This window comes from Gymnoscopelus microlampas (assembly GCF_963454915.1).
Source record: "Gymnoscopelus microlampas genome assembly, chromosome: 21".
In the NCBI taxonomy this organism is placed as follows: Eukaryota; Metazoa; Chordata; class Actinopteri; order Myctophiformes; family Myctophidae; genus Gymnoscopelus; species Gymnoscopelus microlampas.
Window position 1 is genome coordinate 9,454,741 of NC_139958.1, and position 22,224 is coordinate 9,476,964.

Here is a 22,224-nt window from a genome sequence, read left to right on the forward strand (position 1 = left end):
AATCAGTTATCAACTTTACTTAGCATGCGTGTTGTGAGCATCTGTTCAATTGCATGGGACACAGGGACAGACAGGGTGGTGCTCCGAAGGCTTCATTATTCTCATCTTTGCCCAATGGATAGAATTGAACGTCAGCTGATGAATAATGAACACTGCTGATGATGCGCCTGAGCCAGAATTTGAGCAACAGCAGAGCGTTTAGTGTGGAGACAAATATATTTCAATAAATATAACCATATACGTGTGTGTGTGTGTGTGTGTGTGTGTGTGTGTGTGTGTGTGTGTGTGTGCACTACTACTGAAATATGAATAATAATAATTAATAATATCTAGACATTAAAAAGGTACAAAACAATGATATGATACAATAGATTAGTGTTTGTTTAGTAACGGGGGCCGGCGGCCCGTCTCTCAGGCTCTTTAGAAACAGAAAACACCATTACAGGTAGGGATACCAATCATAGCCAATCAGGAGAGAGAAAAACTATTATATAAACAATTCCCAGATTTCCCACACAACTCAATAATAAATATGCCAAGCAACAAAACATTTATATAAGAACTTAATAGTAATATTCAAGAGTTTGTTACATCTCATATACAGATATAAGAAAAAAACATTTGGTTTTGGTTCCTCAATAGTGTTGCAAAAAGACATTAAAAAGCAATAGAGTAACATTATATAGCTGCAAGCAGCAGTGATCAGAGCCTCAGACCTTCATGCATGTCAGGATCAAAATGACTCCTTGCATTACAATAGGGCCTCACACCAGTGGGTTCTTGGGTCCTAAATATATCTGCAAACGCAACGATCGGCCCTTCACTCTGAATAACTACTACGGTTATTATTAGCACCATTATTGGAACTATTGTTATTTTAATACTTCTATTACTGGTAGTAATACTATTGCGAATAGACAATTACTACTGGTACCAACACTATTACCCCTATAATGATTGTGTGTACTCTCGTATTAGTACTACTACAAATTGCAACCATGAACCACCACAGACGATGATTTTTCCATACAAAAAACTTTATTCATGTCAACATTCAAGCATAATATGGACAAAAAAAAACTTGACTTTTTACATTTTTCTTGATTTGTGTTTTTAAACAAATGTACCACTTGCTAAGAAACTTCGTAAACAAAAAAAGAATAAAACACAGAAAATACAAGAAAACATGCGACTAAAACTGTTGACTGAAGAAAACTTGTGGCGTGATTTTTACAGAAATGACACTGGCCTTTAACAAGGAGAGGGAAACTTTGTCCATGTTCATTCTACGTTGAAATATTGCCAGGAAAAGTCACATGTAAACAGAAACGATGCTATTCACACAAGCCTACTGAAAGACCTTGCTTCGTCCTTTCTGATCTCAGTTCCATTAATAACATTTTAAAAGTATGGACATTATTTGTATGGATATCGACATCAAGAACTACATACATCATATTCTTCGCTTTTAAAAAAAGGTCAAATGTTGGGGCGATAAAACTGAAAAACACAGAAAAACGACGGATAGGAACCAACAGCATAGATGCTGGCCAATCAGTCTTCTGAAAAACTGAATTCTTCTGAGGTGCGTTCATTCCTGAAAGAGAAAGATGCCTCCTTCCCTAGCTCGCCTGTCTCCTTTTTCCTTCCCTACTCTCGCCCCCGCCTACCTCCGGTACCTCCCTCTCTCCTTGTCCCCTCGCTCCCTGGGCCTCTCTCGCTCTCTGTCCCTGTCGCTCCTCCTCTCCCTCTCCCTCTCCCTGTCGCGCCTCCCTCCTCCGTCGCGGGCCCCGCCTTCCCTCTCCCTCTCGCGGGGGCGGTCCCTCTCGCGGGGGCGGGATCTGCGGCTGTCCGGCACCACCGCCTGCGTGCGCCGGAGGAAGTCGTCCACGCGCATGTCGTAGTCGTGCTGCAAAGTGCAGAAACGAGAGTAAATGGATGTTACATGAACGAGAATAAACAGAATGCCGTCGGGTGGAAGCCTTGTATGTCCAAAACTGTTACTTTTATGGAAACGTAAGTAAAGAACTTGTGTTCCAATGGATCCAATGTAGTTATTATTTAGTCACAAGATCTTATCAATGAGTTTAATTAGTTACACAAGTATTAAAGAAAACAAACATTTAAACCACTTTCATTTTAAAAAGAAATCTAGAATAGCAGAAGCTCACAATGTGACACATTATGAGCTTGTAGATCGGTTATTTTTGTGTGACACTGTAGTATGATGAAGTGGGGCCTTAATTTATGAAAGAAAATAAGTTGAAACATGGATACAAGGTTTCTGCCCGACAGCAACGATTACATCAGCGGTCCAAAAACTATGTATCGGGACATCAAGTGGGGTCGCGGGTAGGTAAAGGTGGGGGCGGTGTTGATTTTGACAACAAAATTGGATTTAGTCATAGTCTTTTGAATCAAATTTCATTTAGTTTTCGTCAAATTTTAGTCATCAGTAATGTTTTGGTTTTAGTCTAGTTTTAGTCGACTAAATCTACAGTTGATTGTCGACACAAAAAATGATGAGGGTGTTGTAATGACTGATTTTACACTTGGTTGCATGCTGAAATTAGCCGACGCGTTGTGAGCTTGTAGATCTGCCATTTTCAGAGTGCAACACCCGAGCGCAGCCAAACAGAAACTGACTTAGTTCTACTGGATCTCTTCTCCACTAGTCACTCCCTAACATTTTAGTCTAGTTTTTATTTGTTTACGAAATTGTCTCAGTTTGAGTCATCATAGCTTAGTTTTTATTTAGTTTTTGTCAGTGAAAAAATGTAAAAAGGTAGTCGACAAACATTTTCAGAAAAAAAAGAAAAGAAAAACTCATATTCACCAGGCTGGAGGAGAAGTTCCTTGGCCCGCCGGAGGAGCGCTTGTTTTCCCGGTAGGCCTGGTGGGCCAGGGGTCCCGCACCCTGCGGGGGATAGGGGTGGTGGTGGTGGGGGGGCGGGGCCGAGGAGGAGGAAGAGGCCACGGCCGACTGGTGGTGGTAGTACTGGGAGGAGTGGTGGGGGTGGTGGTGGGGGGGCGGAGCCTGGGGCTCCACTGCCGAATAAGGAGCCTGGAGAGATGGAGAGAGCGAGGAGGATTTATCTGTGGTGTGTTTACATGTGGGGGTATCCTAGTAAAACTAGCAGTAATAATACTTTTACATGTTATTACTACTAACACTAGTAATAACAGTAGAGGTAACAGTAGTAACAAGTGTGGTTGCAAAGCGTTTCTGCAACATACAGCTATCTTTTTCTAAAATGGTGGCGCCCCCCATAGGTCAAAGTGAAATCCAGCACCTTTTTGTACAGAGCCCCCCCCCCCCTCAATGTGATTATCTCAAATCACAGCCAGGCAGGAAGGCTGCGAGGCAGAGATTATGTTTGTGCCCTGTGTGTGAGAGAGCGTGTGTATATGTGTCTGTGTCTGTGTGTGTGAGAGAGCGTGTGTATATGTGTCTGTGTCTGTGTGTGTGAGAGAGCGTGTGTATATGTGTCTGTGTCTGTGTGTGTGAGAGAGCGTGTGTATATGTGTCTGTGTATATCTGAGTGCTACATATCTTGGAAATTGCTGGGTAGATCAGGCCGACAGGCCGCTTTACATTTTGGACTGTAACCCTTTTACTGTAGGTCTGTAGGTGTGTCTGTGTGGCCCCTGTGTATTGCGAGAACCATCGGGCCAATCGTCACAAAAAAGATTTGTTATAAACGTCAAAATTGATGAATCTAATTAACCACTTAAGCCTGTATTATACATCGCTGTACAATGGTGGCATACAGAAAAAGTGAAAATCGCTGATCTAAAAGCTGCAACGTGTTGTGAGCTTGTAGATCAAGTTGGAATAATCGTGATATTGAAATGATTTTAAGTCATATCGCCCACCCCGGCCCCCCCAGTACCCTGATAATAACAGGTACTGCACGAGTGCTACTACTGTTTCAGACGAAGCACTTTGAAGTGGCTCGTTCAGATTTGCTATACAAATAAACTTGCCATCCTAGTGTGAGTACAGTCAGTGTGAATATAGTGTGAGTGTAGGCGTACCATTCCTTGCCAAGGCGGAGGTGGGCCCATGTTGTGATGGAAGTCTCTCATGTAGTCATACTGAGACTGAAAGCAACACAAACAAAACATGTAAATGCCATGTCAATATATATTTATATATACATATATATATATATGACTAACAAGGCATGATTTAGAATGTAAAACTGAAAAGAAAAACAGTGTTTAAAAAACACATAATAATAATCAAAATGTCATCTAAACATTAAACTGGGAAAGCATCTGCGTCATTTTAGATTTTACACGTTCGGTTGGTATTCAAAAATAGCAGATATACAAGCTCACAGAGCGTCACTTCGTGCTGCGCTGCGAGCTTGTACATCTGCAATTCTTTAACATTTTTGAAAAATCTTTAAAGTGTGAGAACTACTGGTTTAGAAGGCATTCGTAGAATCAGCCTTCAGGTCTTAATGGGTTCTTAAGCTAGAATGTTTGGTACTCACGCCGTTCAGGAAGACGTCACGTCGGACACCTGAGAATCTCCTGAAAAAAAAAGACAATAAATCTCTGCGAGAGAATACCAGCACTCACGGAACAGTCCTTTTAAGGCACTTTTATTTAAATATATACTAAGTAGTCCTGGCATGCTGCAGAGCAGACCGCAACGTACGCGCTTCGGCATCAAGCCTTCATCAGCGTTGTGTTTTCTTCCTAACAATAGCCGTAGGTCAACCTTTTGCGCAGAATGTTAAAGGCTAGCAGTGAACTCCGAAAAGGTTAATGATGAATACTAAGTGGAAGGCTTGTTTACCTGTCTACCGGTGGGTTGCGCGGGTCCTGGATGAAACCTGGATGGGGGAAAGAAACTGTAAAAAACTGTCTGTGTGATGAACCAGTGAAGTGGTCTGTGAGTGTTGGGGGAGTAAATAAAGTCTGAGTAAAAAACACTTTGAGTAAATGAATACATTTGTCTGTGATTAAAGCAAGTCTAAATAAAAGACAATTTCAGTCAATAAATAAAAGTCCAGACCTGTGAACATTTGAGGGGTGAAAATGGTGAAAAGCTCTGAAATCAGTGGGGTATGGCTTGATTATCTACCCTGGCAAATGTGTGGCAGCCAATCAGAGTATAACGGTTATCATTTAGTGACATAGCGAACTGGAATCCAGTCTACGCACACCTCAACATTTTTCAGAACCATCTCCAGACACTGTCAGCCGCTCCAAAGTTAAAATTGACTGCCCCAGATATGAAAATGCCTTTTGTACATAATTGTTCCATTATGAAATGTTTGTGTTGCCATTACAAACATTGCCATAAAAATGGTCTCGGGCAAATAAATACAATGGCCTGAGTAAATTAATAAGATGGTCTGTGAGAAACTAATAAAATACATAAAAACACTGCGAGTAAAAACAAAAAAAAAAGGTTTTTGAATAAAACAGTGATTCTAACTAAGCCAGTGTCTCTGAAGTGTCTACTAGTCTCACACTAGACGTAGTCCAGTAATAGTATTAGCGTACCTGGTCTAGGGTTGAAGTCGGGCGCGTAGTCAACGCGCGGCCGCTTCCTTCCGTGAATGTCGTACTCTTCTGGACGACGCCTACGTGAACAGGTGGGAAAGTAAGACAACAAGAAGGAAAAACACACCTAGTACAAGCATGGTATGCACATGATACACAACCATTTGACCTGAAATTGTATGCTTAATATCTACCGTTAAAACTTACATTTCACCCTTTACATTCGGACCACTTGGAAAAAGTTGAGTTATTTAAAATACCTTCAAACCTCAAGTATTAATGGTAAAATACACTGGTTTCCATGACATTTCTAAATGCTCCCCCAATTAAACTAACAATTTAAATGTCTTCTTTTGGTTGTGCCCCCTCAAAATGACTACAAATGCAATTTACTTATTGTGCCATCCACACTCTGATCAATCTAGTGCGTTATCCAAAAAACTCATCCAACAAATCAAACATGGAGGGTAGCACTCAGAAATAAAAGTCCATGACAAGGATGAGGAGGAAAAGTTTGTTATCCTTGTCAATATGAGGCATATGGAACAATACAAATGATGGACTTTTATTTCCGAATGTGACCCAACATGGTTTAATTTGTACAAATAAAATTACTTAAACAAAGTTCCATTTAAAATCTGGGTTCTTTTCCTGTTCCTCCCCCATATAAACCATTTAATTTTAAAGAGATAGTTCACCGCACACCGCATTCATAAGCCAATAATTTGATGACCTGCGGACTGGTAGGCAGCGGTTCCGGTAGAAGACACGAAGGAGACTCTTTGTGTCTCCTACGGGAACCGCTGCCAGTCATCAAATTATCGGCTTAGGAATACGACAAAAACAAAAGAATATATCCATGAATTCAAGTCTCCATGGGGTGACTAACCTATAGAAAAAAATAATAATAATCTTGAACTATCCCTTTAAAACCTTTTGGGGGGCCAAAGCAAAACTACAAATGTAATTAAAATGTTTGTTTCATATTGTTTGTCAAAAGAAATCTATAAAGTTTAATAAAAAATCTTAGCCCCCCCTCCCCAATTATATTATCTTTTTTCCAAAATAACACTTTCTAGCGTCTTCCCTAAAATTGAAAGTATAATCTAATGGCAATAAAAAACGTTCTGCTTGTTTTTTAGAAGTCAAACTAAAATGTCTTTCTTTCTGCTTCATATCATCTTACTTGTCTTTCAAAAATAATAATCTTCCTGCTTGTGGTTTCAAAATGCAAATCAAATCTAAAAATCTTTCACACTTTCTGTAATGGTTCTCATTTTTCAGTGCACACACACTCCCCTCAAACACAACTTTCCAACACTCTCACACACACACACACACACACACACACACACACACACACACACACACAATCTTTTGAAAAGTGACAACATACCGCATTTCCCGTTTTTCACTTTTTGCGTTAAAAAAACAGGAAACAGTTCATAATGTGACATCATCATCACCACCTTAAGTCCATTTTTAAGCAAATATTCTCTCTCTCCCCCTTTTTTCCGTCTGTCACCCCCGTTTTACAACTGCTGTGGCTTTTTGAGAGGAGCTTAGGAAAAGGGGGGAGGGGCCAACAGCAGAGATGCCAGACTGTCCATCAAATTAAAAAAAAAAGTAAAATGATAATAAAAACAACAGAAGAGGAATAAATGGCAAAAACCAGACAGGGGGGCTGGGGCACCTCAGTCCATTTGTAGCAGCAGAGCTCTCTTTCTCTATCCCCCCTTTCCTTTTCAGACAGAAAGGGGAGGGGGGCATTTTTCAGTTCATGGACAAACAGGAAGTGGATAAAAGCTACCCACAGTTCCTTGCTCCTCGCTACACAGTGGGTGGGGGTTTGGGGGGTGGGGGGAGGACTCCCTCCCTCTTTTCCTCTCTCTCTCCCCCCCTCCATCCCTTCTTGTTGGAGAGAGAGAGAGAGAGAAATCCCTCAGTTTGTGAGACGGGAAACAGCCCCCCTCTCCAGTCCAACGTGGAGTGACCCTTGAACATGAGAGGTCAACCTCTTTTCTTTCATTTCCCCCCCTTTAGTCCTTTTTATGAATTCTGTACGAATTCTTTCGTACCCCGTCAGTCCTTTTTTATGAATCCTGCACAAATTCTCCTTTTTTTTTATTATCCCTTAGTCCTTTATGTATTCTCTTTTCCGTTTCAATTTCAGTTTGTATGCAAAAAACCTTATGACATTCCTGTTGTCGTGTTTTTGAGATATACACATCCCCCCCAATATTCTAACATCCCACAATGCAACTGTTCACACAGGGTGGGGTGGATGGGTTGGGTTCAACACACCGTCCTCAAAGACTCCCTCTTTAACTTGCAACTTAAGCACTTACACCCCTAAAAGCACTTTAAACCCTGCGATATTTCTCATCTCCCACAAGGCAACTCTCCCGCAACAGTTCAACCCTTATTTCTCAGTTCTTGGGACCGGGAAACTGTATGGCAGATCTGGGATTTTCAACGCGTCCTCAAATCCCACATTCTGATTGGCTCACTAGGCCCAAAACGCAGCCCACCTCAAAACATTTCTCCGCCCCCGATAACAAGTTCTTTTTTTTCAAGCCACGCCCCTTCCTTCCGTTCTCTCAAGGGTCCCTGATAAACCAAAAAGTCTGTAGTCCAAAACCGGCCGTTCACTCGCCAGTGGAACTGAAAGGAGGGGAGGAGCTTGGGGGAGGAAGGAGGAGGGGCTTAGAGCTGAAAGACCCCTCCCTCCCCCCCATCTCTCCTTCTGTCTCTAATTTATTCAATTATTTTCTTATTTGGGAAAATGGGATAATCAGTCGGTCAACGTCCTGACAACCATCGTCCAATCAGCTAGCGACAGAACGCCTCCGTGGGAAACTCCTGGAAAGATAAAGAACTCAGGCAAAGAACGGTTATGAAAGACGAGAGGAGAAGAGGAGGGAAGAGTAGGGAAGGAAAGAAGAGGAGAGGGCAAGAGAGGAGAGTAGGAGAGAAGAGGAGTGGGGAAAAGAGAGGGGAGGAAAGAAAAAGGAGGAAGAGCGAGGGAATAAAAGAGAACAGAGAAGAGAGGAAAGGGGAGAATAGGGAAAAAAAATGCGGTGCAATGGAAACGTATTCTAGCTAACCTCCTAGCAGGTACAGGACACGACGCTTAGCTTCCCTGTGTGCGGAAAACAACTCCCTGTCACCTAAAAGAATTGCCCGCTTCCGACCACAAGTTAACCGTTTGTTTTTAGGGGTGGTGCCGCTGAGCAGTGCTTGGAGGCCTAGCCTAACTGTGGTTAGCCTAGCCTCCCCTTCCCGGCAGCTCCAGAACACGACGGGGAGCTATAGCTTTAGCAACTTAAAGGCTTTTTTCTTTGATTCGTTCAAAGTCGTTTGAACGTCACCAAACTTACCTGAAAATAGCCCAGTTGTCGTTTGCTAAGCGAAAATAGGTGCAAGGTTTACAAAGTTGATTCTCCAGGGACTCTGGTCCCTCTAAGTTGACTTAGTAAGCGTAGACTCAAGACCATATTTAACCCTCTATCGTCTCCGCCCGACTTACGTCATTTAAGCCACCGTTAAGAGGTCTAGCATGGACTCTGAACCAAACCGTGGCTAGCTTCAGCGGGTGAGACCTCAATCGCGGAGGATTAAACCATGAATTCAGCATCTTAGCCGCTTACTTATGGGGGTCCAGAATAGCTTGTAACTCAACAGAAGCCAAGCTTTAGGCCTGAACCATCTATCCCCGGGTCAAACCTACTTAGGTCTGGATGGAACTCGGAACCACATTCAAACCTGGGCCTTTTCAAAACCTGGAAACACTGGGGGTCCGAGGCAACTCGGAATCCCAGAAACGCAAATTATTTTAAGGAGGGAGTCCAAGTTGTCCTGCGGCTCCGATCGAAAACAGCGGTTGGAGGGGGGGGTGGTGGGGGGGTTATCCGCCAGCAACCCCTCGAAACCAGAGGGAGGGTCCTAGGTGTCCAATAGGTTCTTAGGATCGCTGCTAACCTTCCCGGGTCACCATGGGGGGCGGGACCGTTGCCGCGGTGAGGAGGTGGGCGCCCTCCGCGATGGTGATGGTGGTGGTGGGGGGGCGGGGCATCCCCCGGGGCGACGGCGGAGGACACGGCGCCGGCGTTGGAGGCCGGATGGTGGCGCTGCTGGTGGTGCTTGTGGCGATGGATGCGGTGCATGAGCTGATGGAGGTCCACGCTGTCATCAGGGGGGAAGAGGGTGCACAGCTGGAAGCCTATTTCTCCTTCGATCTCCTAGGAGGGGAAACACCAGTGTCAGCAGAGGGAAGGCAGGGGATTTAAATAGGCTAACATGTAGGTATCTCTAGTGTTCTTGGGTGTCTTGTATTTTAGGTCAAAACTAGGCGTTTTTTTTACTGTCAATTGTGTTTTTTTCTAGAGATGCACCGGTTGCAATATTCTTGGTCGATTCCCATTTTTTTATTAGTATGACCTGCCTGTTCCGTTTTTTTTCCGATACAGATGAAGAACTAGACTGTAGGGTTTCTCCAATGCCATTTTTTTCAGGCTGAGTAGAAGTACTTAATTTTGAGTACTCGCCAATACAGAGTACCAATACGATTAAAACCAGAAAAAGACAACACTACACAACATCACAAAACCGGAATAAAATCGGAATTTATGACAGTGACCGGCCGGTCGCCTATGTGGCCGGTTTGACATAAAACCGGACCATTTTGATCGGTGCATATTTCGTTTTTTTTTACCTGTTCAGTACCCTTTTGTACACTTTGTGTCCTTTTGTAATGTTGCCTGTTTTCTGTATGGGGACTAAGGAAGGAAATTACCATTCTCGCTAAATCCGGTTACACTACATTTTGTAAATTTTAATGTTCATCAATATACACTGTCCCGTTCAAATAAACGTGTCAATAGGAAAGTGTGGCTATTATCAGCATACAGAGATGTATGGGGTAAATTTGCACTGACAACGCGTCGCAAAGCAACGCGTTGATCAGATGGTAAGGAGGAAGGAGAAGGTGTGAAGGGAGGATCCTACCTGTCCGTCTCGTCCAATCTTAACAGGTTTGTTTTCATTCCAGGGGTTGAACAGATGAGCCGTCTTAGTGAATGGAAGCTCCCGTCTGAAACGCATGGTGGCACAGCGTTAGGATCACTAGTGGTAATACTATACGGCAGGGGGGTCTTCAACATTTTTCAGCCCAAGGACCCCCCCTTAGCTAAGAGAGTGATGAAGCAGGGACCTCGGGCTGCGAGGCGTTGTGAGCTTGTAGATCGGCTATTTTCGGCTTAAGTTCTCCTCAGAATAGGGATGGCTAGGGTTCAAGTGGTTAATGTAAAAAAAAAAAAAAAGGATCTTATCACACAAATATTTGGCGGTCCCCCTTTAGTAACTCTGTGGACCCCCTGTTGAAGACCCCTGATATACTGTATTGAATATAGTATTATGTTTTATAGCCAAGGCTGACAAACACTGAAAAACACCTTCAAACAACCAATAGCTAGCCACTGACCTGCATATCCAGTGGATGCGGAAGACTCCGCCTAGCATCTTGGCGTTCATGCCGGCGGGCAGGACCCAGTGGATGGGAGATCCACCGTGGCGTGACTCCGACGCCAGACGGGCCATACCTGGAAAATAGCATTACAAATCATTTAATAATAATGTTTAAAACAGCCATAATATCAACGATTTAGGACCCAGTGGCCTGCTCAATGTGAAAGGTGCCATTAGGTAACTTCTGTTGTGATTTGGCAATATATAAAATAAAATGTATGTGACTGTATATACTGTATATACGAATAAGAAACATCACCTTGAAACTTGCCACTCTCCCGGACGGAGAATACGAGGACGACACTCCTCGCCGAACGGAATGCGGCGTTCAGCTTGTTCTCGTTCATCGGGAGGGTCGACCACACGCCCTGCGAGAGGACGGAGGAAAAGAGTGTGGAAAAAAGAGGAGAGGAAAAGGAGAAGATTTGTCAACCAGGTGGAAAACACGGTTGTCTAGAATGGAATCAAATCAGTATATAATAGAACTGGGGGTCCCCGGGCCCCACTTTGAGAACCACTGAACAAAGGAATAGAGGGGAAAGGAAATGTCCTAGTTATCTCCGAGATAACTAGGACAGGGGTTCTCAAACTTTTTCACGTCAAGGACCCCCAAATTGACACTTATTAGCCCGCGGACCCCCATTTGAAAAGATATGTCAGGGACTCCCATAAGAGAAGATTTTTATGGCTCTAGCAGTGATTCTCAACCATTGTAATTTCAAGGACCCCCAGTTTAACATGCATTAGGCTACGTACCCCCATTTAATGGCATTTATATCTCTGGGACCCCAATTCATATTGTAAAATCAATGTTAATGTAAAATCAATGTTAATGAACCAAATGGACCCTAACGGGTCCATTTGGTTCCATTTGTACACTCTCAGAGTTACAGACCCATAAGGGTCCATTTGGTTCCTATCCATCATTTAGCTGGGGACCCCCTGGAATCCCCTCAAGTACCCCTGCGGGTCCCCGGACCCCACTTTGAGAACCAATGAACTAGTAGACTAGTGCTTGTTGTAGTGCCACCAACCTTTGCTTTGGCCAGCGATACATTTTCATGGTTGTTGCTCTTGATGAGGAAGAATCGAGCGTCTCTCAGGATGTACTTCAGTTTGCTGCTCTGACTCTGGTCTGCAGAGAGGAGAGGAGTCAGTACACACTGGTAAACAGAATACACTGAATGCGGCAATGAGAAAGAAAAAAAAGATGTCCGTGTGTGACTTCTGGACACTTACTCTCCATGACCGCCTTGCGCACGGCGCGCACGGCACGCACGGACGACGACAGCTTCTCCCGCTTCTTCTCGGAACCTGGAAGTTACAAAAAGAACAGACTTTAGTAGTGCTGGTGCAAGTAGTCGTTGAACTCTTATTACCAGGCCTGTCAAAATTATTACATAATCGCCTAATCGCAATTATCTTTGCATAATCGTCATCATAATCGTTTTCATGTTGAAAAATGTAGATACATTTTCCAAAAATAGCAGAAACAACTGATCTACAAGCTTACAACGCGTCGTAAGCTTGTAGATCAGCTATTTGTTATTTTTTATTAAACTTTTTGGAAGCATAAAATTATTGAATGTGTCAGTAATGTCTTTGTATATTTCAGTTATTTGTCATATGTGAACAGAAATTATGTTTTGATTCCAATGTTCAATGCCAAAAACACAATGAAATCGTTAATCGCAATTATTTGTGTGACAATTAATCGTCAACTTAAAGGTAGGGTAAGTGATTTTCTTTGGTTAAAATAAGTGTTTAATAGCACTATATTCTGATAGTACTCATTGCTATAGAGTGTTTGTTCAGTAAAAGGAGTCTCCTTGTCTCTCCAGCTCTTTATAAAACAGAAAATGCATTTTCGTTTCAGTTTCATTTCCAATTTTATCCAATCAGGATAGAGAACTAAATCAGGATATAAATCAAACAAGTGAAATTGTAAGTGATGACACTAAGAAATGAGCAGACAAAATTGGAACTGGAACACTATAAAAATGAAGCTTAAAAATTAGTACTTTCTCCTGATTGGCTGAGATTTTGACACCTACGGGAAAATGTATTTTCTGTTTATTAAAGAGCTGGAGAGACGGGGAGACTCCTGTTACTGAACAAACACTCTATAGCAATGATTACTATCAGAATATAGTGCTTTAACCTTTTAACAAAATACTTTTTGTTTTAACCAAAAAAATATCACTTACCCTACCTTTAAATTTGTAATCGTGACAGCCCTTACTATTACTAGTACTAACTAGTAGTACTAACACTACCGGCATTCCATCAGAGAGGTATCACTAGCAGCAGTACCTGAGCCATCAGAATCGGAGCCGTCCGTCCTCACAGAATCTCCATCGGAGAAGCTGCCCGAGCGCGAGCGCGAGTCGCTGGCCTCGCTCCTCGTGTCGTACCCTCCGGCTACCCGGCCCTCCTCTTCCTCCTCGATCTCATACTCCTCCTCCTCGCCTTCCTCTTCCTCTTCTTCCTCCTCTTCCTCTCCCTCGTCCTCTTCCTCCTCCTCCTCCTCCTCGCCGTCGGTGGAGCGGGCGGAGCCTTCCGACTCCCCCTCCTCCGAGGCGGCCCCCCCGGCCGCGTCGTCGTCCTCTGCCGCCTCGTCCGATTGGTTGTCTTCCTCCTTGACTGGGACGACGGGACTGGGGCGGCGCTCATCAGCACTCGGCCGGCGAGCCTTCTGGGAAAAGATCATAAAAACATTTATATGAATTATCAATACTAGTAAATCATAAAAAAAAATCCCCATTTAGTCATTCTGCCATGTCCCAATCCCACTTGTACTGAAGTCTCACGTCTTAATGCCAACCCCTACTGGTTTGTTCGTTAGGGGGGCTCTAGCAGGTGCCCCCCGGTGAAAAATATACTTTTATAAGTTCACGGGTACAGGCGGTACTGAACTAAATGCGAGTGGGTAACATTTTATTGTGAAAATCAGAGAGCACTGTTTCCGGCCAAACAACGTCACTTGCGTAACTCAACACAGCACACCGGTCAGTTGTCTTAACTCACAAAAACACATTGAACAAAAAATAATGTATGCATGACTTTTTACTGTTCTAGTATGTGTTGTTCTATACGACACGGTACATACACTTATCTATTCATTCATAAAATGATAAATAATAGCACGCTAGCAGGTGTGTTTCAGGAAAGGTTTTGGTTCCAGGTGACAGTCGGGTGTAACGTACTGTACTGTTTGTACAGTAGGCTACGTAACGTCAATCCAGACAGGATGTTATGTAGGTGCATGGCGGTGGTGGTGATACACTATCCGCCCACACCCAGCTGTCAATTCAACATATTCCTGCCTAAGGGAGGCATTTATTCAATCACAGTGTCCTTGTTATTTAGCAATACATTGGTTAACTTTGCATGGGATTGTGTCTCCAATAAGTCGTAAGATGGGACCCAGCATGAAGTTAGATAAATTGTGTCATCCGTGTAATTTCTAAAATCATTCATAATCATGTCATGTTGTCCTACATTATGGAGGGATGGTCAAATTAAAACCATCTGACAATGTAAACAACGACACGTACGTACTGCGTGTATGCACAAAGCTATATATGGAAAGCTTGCTCCTCCGTTCTTCACTTGACGTGCAGATTTCTGAACGAACCTGACCACTGAATGTACCGCTATTGTTGAAGGCTGCCATCTTGTGTTAAAAGCATTTTAACACACTTTTCTAAATTGAGTGACTGTCTGTAGTCAAAATTGCAACAAAAAAATCACCTGAGGGCGATTCTAAAAATGTCTTCTAAATCCAAACAGTTTTCTGAAAAAAACGTATGTTGATTTGTATGTGGTTCTCAAACGTTTTCATGTCAAGGACCCCCAAAATGATATGTATTTGCCTGCGGACTCCCATCTCAAAAGGGACCCCCGGAAGCAAAGACTTGAGTTTGAAATGTTTGCGTTAAAATAAAATATATTATATATTTTCACGATTTCTCTAAAATAGCAGTTCTGGGTTAATACTAGTAGTTTATGGTCTTCACCTCTGTCATTTCAGGGAGGAGGAGAGGTTTAATCCGATGCTCCTCTCCCCTCCTCCTCCCCCCGTGACCCTTGCGGTCGTCATAGTAATTGTAGCCCTTCTTCTGGAGCGGAGCCCTCTTATTGGCCGCCTGTGACCGAGGGGTGTGGCCTGAAGATTGACGGGCCCTCTTGTGATCCTGGCCGTCAGGGCGGCCATCCGACTTCCTCTTTAAAACTACAAGAGAGAAAGAAAAAGATGGGAGAGAGAGAGAAAGATGAGAGGGAGTGAGAGAAAGGTTGGAGGGAGGGGGGAGAGGAAGAAAAATGGAGGGAGAAAGATAGGAGGGGGATATTGAGTTCAATTTCTTTTTTTTGAAATTTGTCAAATTATTCTAATTTTAGATTATTTTTGAAAATACATTTTCCTAAATTCTCATTTAAATAACATTCTGATCTCTTATATTTCATATTATACATATTTATATTTTTGAATAATTTAGTATAATATTCCATTCATATTGTATTACTTGAAATGAAAGATTATATTTTAACAACTAATTAGAACTATACATTTTATTTTAAATACAAAGTATGATCTTGCATATACTGTATATATATATTTAAAAACAAATCTATAGTTTTGTACCTTTCTTGTCAGTGACATTGTGTTCACTCTCGGGGTTGTAAAGTTCGTCATCTTGGTCAGGAGCTTCTGTCAGAATGTCTTCGAGGACGTTCAGTTCCCCCTCTGAAAGGAAAGGTACAGCAGTGTTTTTAAGACCATGTGACCTCTCCTCTGTGATAGTTAAAGGACGACTTCACCCCTTTTCAACCTATCTTCATATAATAGGTCCTCACTAATGCTCAAGATAAAATGATTTAAAAAAAATCTACTTGGTCTGTGTCTCATAGGAGGGCTGTGGACAGTCCAGAAACCCGTCTACCAGTGACATCATCGTTAGGCAGGATTTTTTTTTCCAACAAGATTTCAATTTTTTTATTTAGATTTTTATAAACACGAGAACAAAGGCTTCTTTTATTGCATTGCAACTTTCCAGGAATAGAAAGCCTGCAGTTTCTATTAGCTTGGATTCCCCATTGATGATGTCACTGGTAGACGGGACTCTGAACTGTCCACAGCCCTCCTCTGAGACACAGACCGAGTAGAAAAAAATTGTACCATTTTATCATGAGTATTAGTGAGGACCAATTATATGAAGACAGGTTGAAAAGGGGTGAAGTCGTCCTTTAAATAGATACCCCACCGCCCAAAATTATATCCCTTTGCAGTTGGATGGTTAAAGGGATAGTTCACCCCCAAAATGACTTTTTTTCCTATCGATTACAGTCACCCCATGGAGACTTGAATTCGTGGATATTTTTTTGTTTTTTGTCGCACTATGTCAGCAATAATTTGATGACCGGCAGCGGTTCCGGTAGGAGACACGAAGAGTCTCCTTTGTCTCTCCTACCGGAACCGCTGCCTACTGGTCCACTCACTGGTCATCAAATGTTTCGCTTAGGAATGCGACAAAAACTAAAACATATCCATACATTCAAGTCTCCATGGGGTGACACATTTTTTTTGGGGCGAACTAACCCTTTAAGTGTGAAAATCAGTGTTGCTAAGTCTGCTTATTTACAGCGACTTTTGGCTTGTTTGCCGGAGAAAAAAAAAACAAGTCACGGGTTGTGTTTTCTTGGGCTTGTTTAACAGAAAACCTGGAACGCATCTGTGTCACTTTAGATTTCTTTGGCTATTCAAAAATAGCAGATATACAAGCTCATAGCGCGGCACCGAGTGCCGCGCTATGAGCTTGTAGATATGCTATTTTTGAAAAATCTTGGTAAAAAAAGTGTTTAGATTTTTTTCAAAAAAACTGTTAGGGTTTAGATTTTTTTTAAATTATCGCCTCAGGTCTTAATGGGTAAAAAAAAAATCTAAGAAGCCAACATTTCGGGTCTCCCACATTGAGGGAGACTTGATCCCGTACTGCATGTCCACCAGTAGGGTGTGTCCTACCCAAAACCATGTTTCAATGGAAGAGTAGGTAGAGTAGATCAGTGGTTCTCAACCTTTTCAGGCCGTGAGTGACCCCCCCCCAAAAATAATCCTATTTGAACTGGGGACCCCCCCACCCTGACAAGCACTTGGAATTGTAGGAGTTGAGGCATTCAATTTAGTTTGACTCGGTTCCACAGATAAATATTGTGAAAACAGCCGATTTACAAGCTCACAACGCCCCATGTGGGCCATTTTCACCTTTTTTTTTGCCTCTTTCTTATATTATTCAATATTCAACAATTTAGTCAATGTTTTACCAGTTTTTAATGTAGTCCTTGGGCCAAACCCCAAAATCTCACATATCGCTACCACCTGGGATGGCAAATTCTAGTTGGGATTTTTTTATTCCTATACATCCCTAGATATTATTTTTGTATGATAGACATTCCTGAGGCCCAGCTAAATTGGGGTTATCAGCTGCTAAAGTTACCACCCCCCATTGAAAAATGGCATTTTAGACACATGTGCATATCTTGGTATTGGCTCACGTTCAGGGCATATTACAATGTTTTATATTTTATGTTTGGTATCATTTTTAAGGGGACACTTTGAGCTTTCATTCGAGCCCTTTGGTGACTATGTATGATAAGTACAGTGGTCACTGGAGCTCTTCAAACCTTTAATAACCTTTTTTTTCTCACAATTTCCGCCTAAACCATATATTTTCTTTTAGTTCTGTGGCATCAAGAAACATCAGAGACACAAAACACAACAACTGGAATACTGACATGACCCTAAGGATTCAGGAAATGTATAATTTACCCATAGTATTTCATTCTGGGGTGGTAATTTTCAGCCTTATCTTAAACAAGCACTTTTTATGAGAAATAGACCGGTCAATAGGCATATAAGAAAGAGTACCACTAAACCTCCCTAAACATTGATACAAAAGGGTTTTCAATTGATTCTGGTACCTTTAGGCATGCTTGAGAACATCCCAAATATCCAGGAAAATATACTTAGCAGAAAGGCATAATTTTCAAGATGCCATCCAAGATGGTCATGCAGTTCTGGGCAAGAACCATGCAGTGTTTTGCATTCAGTACAAATATGTAATTTCTGCCTATTGTAAAAAGGAGACCACTTCTAGGAGAGGAGACTGCATCTATAGCTGTATGAGACCACTGTACTGTATCTAGAAACCACTGTACTGTATCTAGACCACCACACTGTATCTATTGCTATCTGAGACCACTTTACTGTATCTAGAGACCACTGTATTGTGTATATATACCACTGTACTGCATATATAGACCATTGTACTGCATCTAAAGACCACTGTACTGCATCTATAGACTAGCTACTGTATCTATAGACTGCTGTACTGTATCGATAGACCACTGTAGTGCATCTGTATACCATGTAGTGCATCTGTAGACCCCTGTCGTGATCTGTAGACCCCTCTAGTGTGTCTGTAGACTACTGTCGTGATCTGTAGACATCTCTGGACACTGATACTGCATCTGTAGACCCCTCTACTGCATCTGTAGACCCCTCTAGTGCATCTGTAGACTACTCTAGTGCATCTGTAGACCACTGTAGTGCATCTGTAGACCACTCTAGTGCATCTGTAGACCACTCTAGTGCATCTGTAGACCACTCTACTGCATCTGTAGACCACTCTAGTGCATCTGTAGACCCCTATACTGCATCTTTAGACCCCTATACTGCATCTGTAGACCCCTATACTGCATCTGTAGACCACTCTACTGCATCTGTAGACCCCTCTAGTGCATCTGTAGACCACTCTAGTGCATCTGTAGACCCCTCTAGTGCATCTGTAGACCACTCTAGTGCATCTGTAGACCACTCTAGTGCATCTATAGACCACTCTACTGCATCTGTAGACCACTCTAGTGCATCTGTAGACCCCTATACTGCATCTTTAGACCCCTATACTGCATCTGTAGACCCCTATACTGCATCTGTAGACCACTCTACTGCATCTGTAGACCACTCTAGTGCATCTGTAGACCACTGTAGTGCATCTGTAGACCACTCTACTGCATCTGTAGACCACTCTACTTCATCTGTAGACCCCTCTACTGCATCTGTAGACCACTCTACTGCATCTGTAGACCCCTCTACTGCATCTGTAGACCACTCTACTGCATCTGTAGACCACTGTAGTGCATCTGTAGACCACTCTACTGCATCTGTAGACCACTCTACTGCATCTGTAGATCACTCTAGTGCATCTGTAGATCACTCTAGTGCATCTGTAGATCACTGTACTGCATACTACTACCAAGCCTTTGTGGCGACATAGTCATGTTAAATGTGCTTTATATATACATGTTTAAAGCTGTGTTGAGTTGAGATGCAGTATAGTGGTCTATAGATACAGTACAGTGGTCAATGTATGTGGTCTATAGATGCAGTACAATGGTCTATACATGCAGTACAGTATTTTATAGATTCAGTACAGTGGGATTGGATGCAGCACAGTGGTCTAGATGCAATACAGTGGTCTCATATATATGCAGTAGTGTACAGTGGTCTCATGTAGCAATAGATGCAGTACAGTGGTATATATACAATACAGTGGTCTCTAGATACAGTAAAGTGGTCTCATATAGCAATAGATACAGTGCGGTGGTATATATACAATATATATATACAATACAGTGGTCTCTAGATACATTAAAGTGGTCTCATATAGCAATAGATACAGTGTGGTGGTCTAGATACAGTACAGTGGTTTCTAGATACAGTGCAGTGGTCTCATACAGCTATAGATGCAGTCTCCTCTCCTAGAAGTGGTCTCCTTTTTACAATAGGCAGAAATTACATATTTGTACTGCATGCAAAACACTGCATGGTTCTTGCCCAGAACTGCATGAGATAGGCATACATTTGGCATGTCTGTACAGGAGAGGCTTGTAGGTATCCATGTAACTCATTTTCATTCACATATATTGAGTTGACAGCTCAAGGGACCATTTGGAAAATGGTGATGGTCGTTTTTCCCTCGCCAAAATGTTGTCTTAACTTTGAATCATTAGGTATTTAGCCCCCTTCCCGACAAGGTAGCATGACAAGGTTGGTCCCATTGGAAACCTGAGGTTGTCTGGAATCAAATGGTATCTCTATCTTTGGGCTACGTCTAAATTTGAGTGTTCCACAGTCTCCGAAAGACAGTCTCGCCGGCGTTCCAGCCAGCCATCCCGCAGGTCTCATAGGGTTAATAAAACATTGAAAAAAACACACTTGGGACCACTTTTTTTCTTGGGATCATCAAAATCCCAATATTAGAGGTCCTATGGATGCCAAAAATCAAAACTAGAAAAAAGAATAAGCAGTCGCGCGTGGACCCCTCCTAGGGCCTCTACTACTTCAGCTTTGATTCCTGAAAAAACTGCTCCACCACCAAATAGGCCACACCCACTTCATCAACTACTTTAATTGGACACAGGTTTGTTTAATTTATAAAAAAAGGAGCAGTGTGATGTCCAAAAAGTGTGTTATATAACTTTTAATATGTTGTTGGCTATGAATGAAAATCCGCCTATAGAGAAAAATAACAACATGTCAAAAAATATAAAAAGCTGCTCCTATGGAAAGTCTATCATATTTTTATTTACTTATATTGGCCCAAAAAACAATTTAGTATAGGTAAGGTTTTGCCAACTTAGTGGTAGCGATATCTCGTCTGGCCCAAGGACTAATGGTACAGTTTGTTGATTACTTTTGATGCAGTAATGGTCTTTTTTCATTTATTTATTTTTGTATTAAAAAAGGTCTTAAGTCCTTAAACTGTCACTTCACTGTCATCTAGGGACCCCCCAAAATCATGGTTGAGAACCACTGGAGTAGATCACCTCCAATCACTGCAGATGTGTACTAGTTACCTACCAGCAGTAATATTATCAGCAGCTAAGCTCTGTGATTAGATCATTTAGTTGTGAGCATAGTCTGCATAGTAACTGAGGACCCCCAAGGGGTCCAAGACCCCCTAGTTTAGAGCAGTGGTTCTCAAACCATGTCATGTCCTTTTTCATGTCAAGGAACCCCAAATGGACTCTTATTGGCTCGCGGGCCACCATTTGAAAAGACATGCCAGGGACTCCACATAAGTTCTCAACCATTTTAATTTAAAGGACCCCCAGTTTGACATGCATTAGGCCAGTGGTTCTCAAACTTCTTCATGTCAAGGACCCCCAAATTGACACTTATTAGCCCGCGTACCCCCATTTGAAAAGATGAGCCAGGGACCCCCAAAAGAGAAGATTTTTATGGCTCTAGCAGTGATTCTCAACCATTTTAATTTTCAAAATTCAAACCCCCAGTTTGACATGCATTATGGCTACGGACAACCATTTAATGGCATTTCTATCACTGGGACCCTAGAGCTGGCGAAAACTTCTGGGAACTCAGATTACTGGGACCCCAATTCATATTGTTACAGACCCATAAGGGTCCATTTGGTTCCTATCCATCATTTAGCTGGGGACCCCCTGGAACCCCCTCAGGTACCCCTGGGGGTCCCCAAACCCCACTTTGAGAACCAATGTATTAGGCTACAGAGGCGGACCCCCACTTAATGGCATTTCCATCTCTGCGACCCCAATTTATATTGTAAACATCAATGTTAATTTTAACTCTGAGAGTGTACAAATGGTTTCATTTGTACACTCTCAAGAGTTACAAACCCCATAAGGGTCCATTTAGTACACTCCCTCAAGGACCCCTGGGGGTCCACGGACCCCACACTTTGAGAACCAATGTTTTTTTAGATCATCATTTGGATGAGATCCCCCTCCCTCAGCATTAAAAACAATGCTAGCCGTTAGCACAACGTTAGCATTACCTTTCTCGTCCCGTCGGTCCACCGCCATGTTTCTGTCCTTCTCTCTCCTCTCCTCCTGCTCTCTCTCTCTCTCCCCCTCCTTTCCTTCTTATTCTCGTCGGTTTTTTCCCGACTTCTCCTCCTCTATTGATTTGTCAGATCACTTACTAATGTTATGGTTTAAATAATTGATCGTTTAATGTGTTGTTTCTTTGTTCTTTTGATCCTCCTGGATCGAGTTCCGTCTGTCTTCTTTCTTCACTCCCCTTTCTTTCTCTTGCTGCAGTTTACACACCAGGATCAGTGTTGCCAGATGCTGTCT

At 42.4% G+C, this 22,224-nt stretch overlaps 1 protein-coding gene across 2 annotated transcripts; it reads right to left on the bottom strand.

The window, feature by feature from the left end:
- Positions 1–1,022: 1,022 nt before the first annotated feature.
- Positions 1,023–22,188, bottom strand: ythdc1 (YTH N6-methyladenosine RNA binding protein C1). Of its 2 annotated transcripts, none has more exons than XM_084047463.1 (16): positions 21,924–22,188; positions 15,695–15,796; positions 15,069–15,283; positions 13,363–13,741; positions 12,289–12,363; positions 12,084–12,184; positions 11,309–11,417; positions 11,006–11,123; positions 10,531–10,615; positions 9,505–9,764; positions 5,524–5,603; positions 4,811–4,847; positions 4,503–4,542; positions 4,039–4,104; positions 2,837–3,064; positions 1,023–1,909 (listed from the first exon to the last, which is right to left on the bottom strand). In XM_084047463.1, the coding sequence occupies exons 1-16, from the start codon at positions 21,949–21,951 to the stop codon at positions 1,667–1,669; spliced, it is 2,166 nt and encodes a 721-aa protein (XP_083903589.1). In that variant the 5' UTR covers positions 21,952–22,188; the 3' UTR covers positions 1,023–1,666. The 2 variants fall into 2 exon arrangements, with proteins under 2 accessions (XP_083903589.1, XP_083903588.1); XM_084047462.1 differs by having other exon boundaries at positions 13,363–13,744.
- Positions 22,189–22,224: the final 36 nt, after the last annotated feature.

Excerpts from the sequence above, each read along its gene's own strand:
- ythdc1 (XM_084047462.1), bottom strand. The coding sequence starts at position 21,951 with ATGGCGGTGGACCGACGGGACGAGAAAG. Across the intron at positions 15,284-15,694 it reads CAATGTCACTGACAAGAAAG|TTTTAAAGAGGAAGTCGGAT; the intron begins GTACAAAACTAT and ends TCTCTCTTGTAG. Across the intron at positions 1,910-2,836 it reads GGAACTTCTCCTCCAGCCTG|CACGACTACGACATGCGCGT; the intron begins GTGAATATGAGT and ends TGCACTTTGCAG.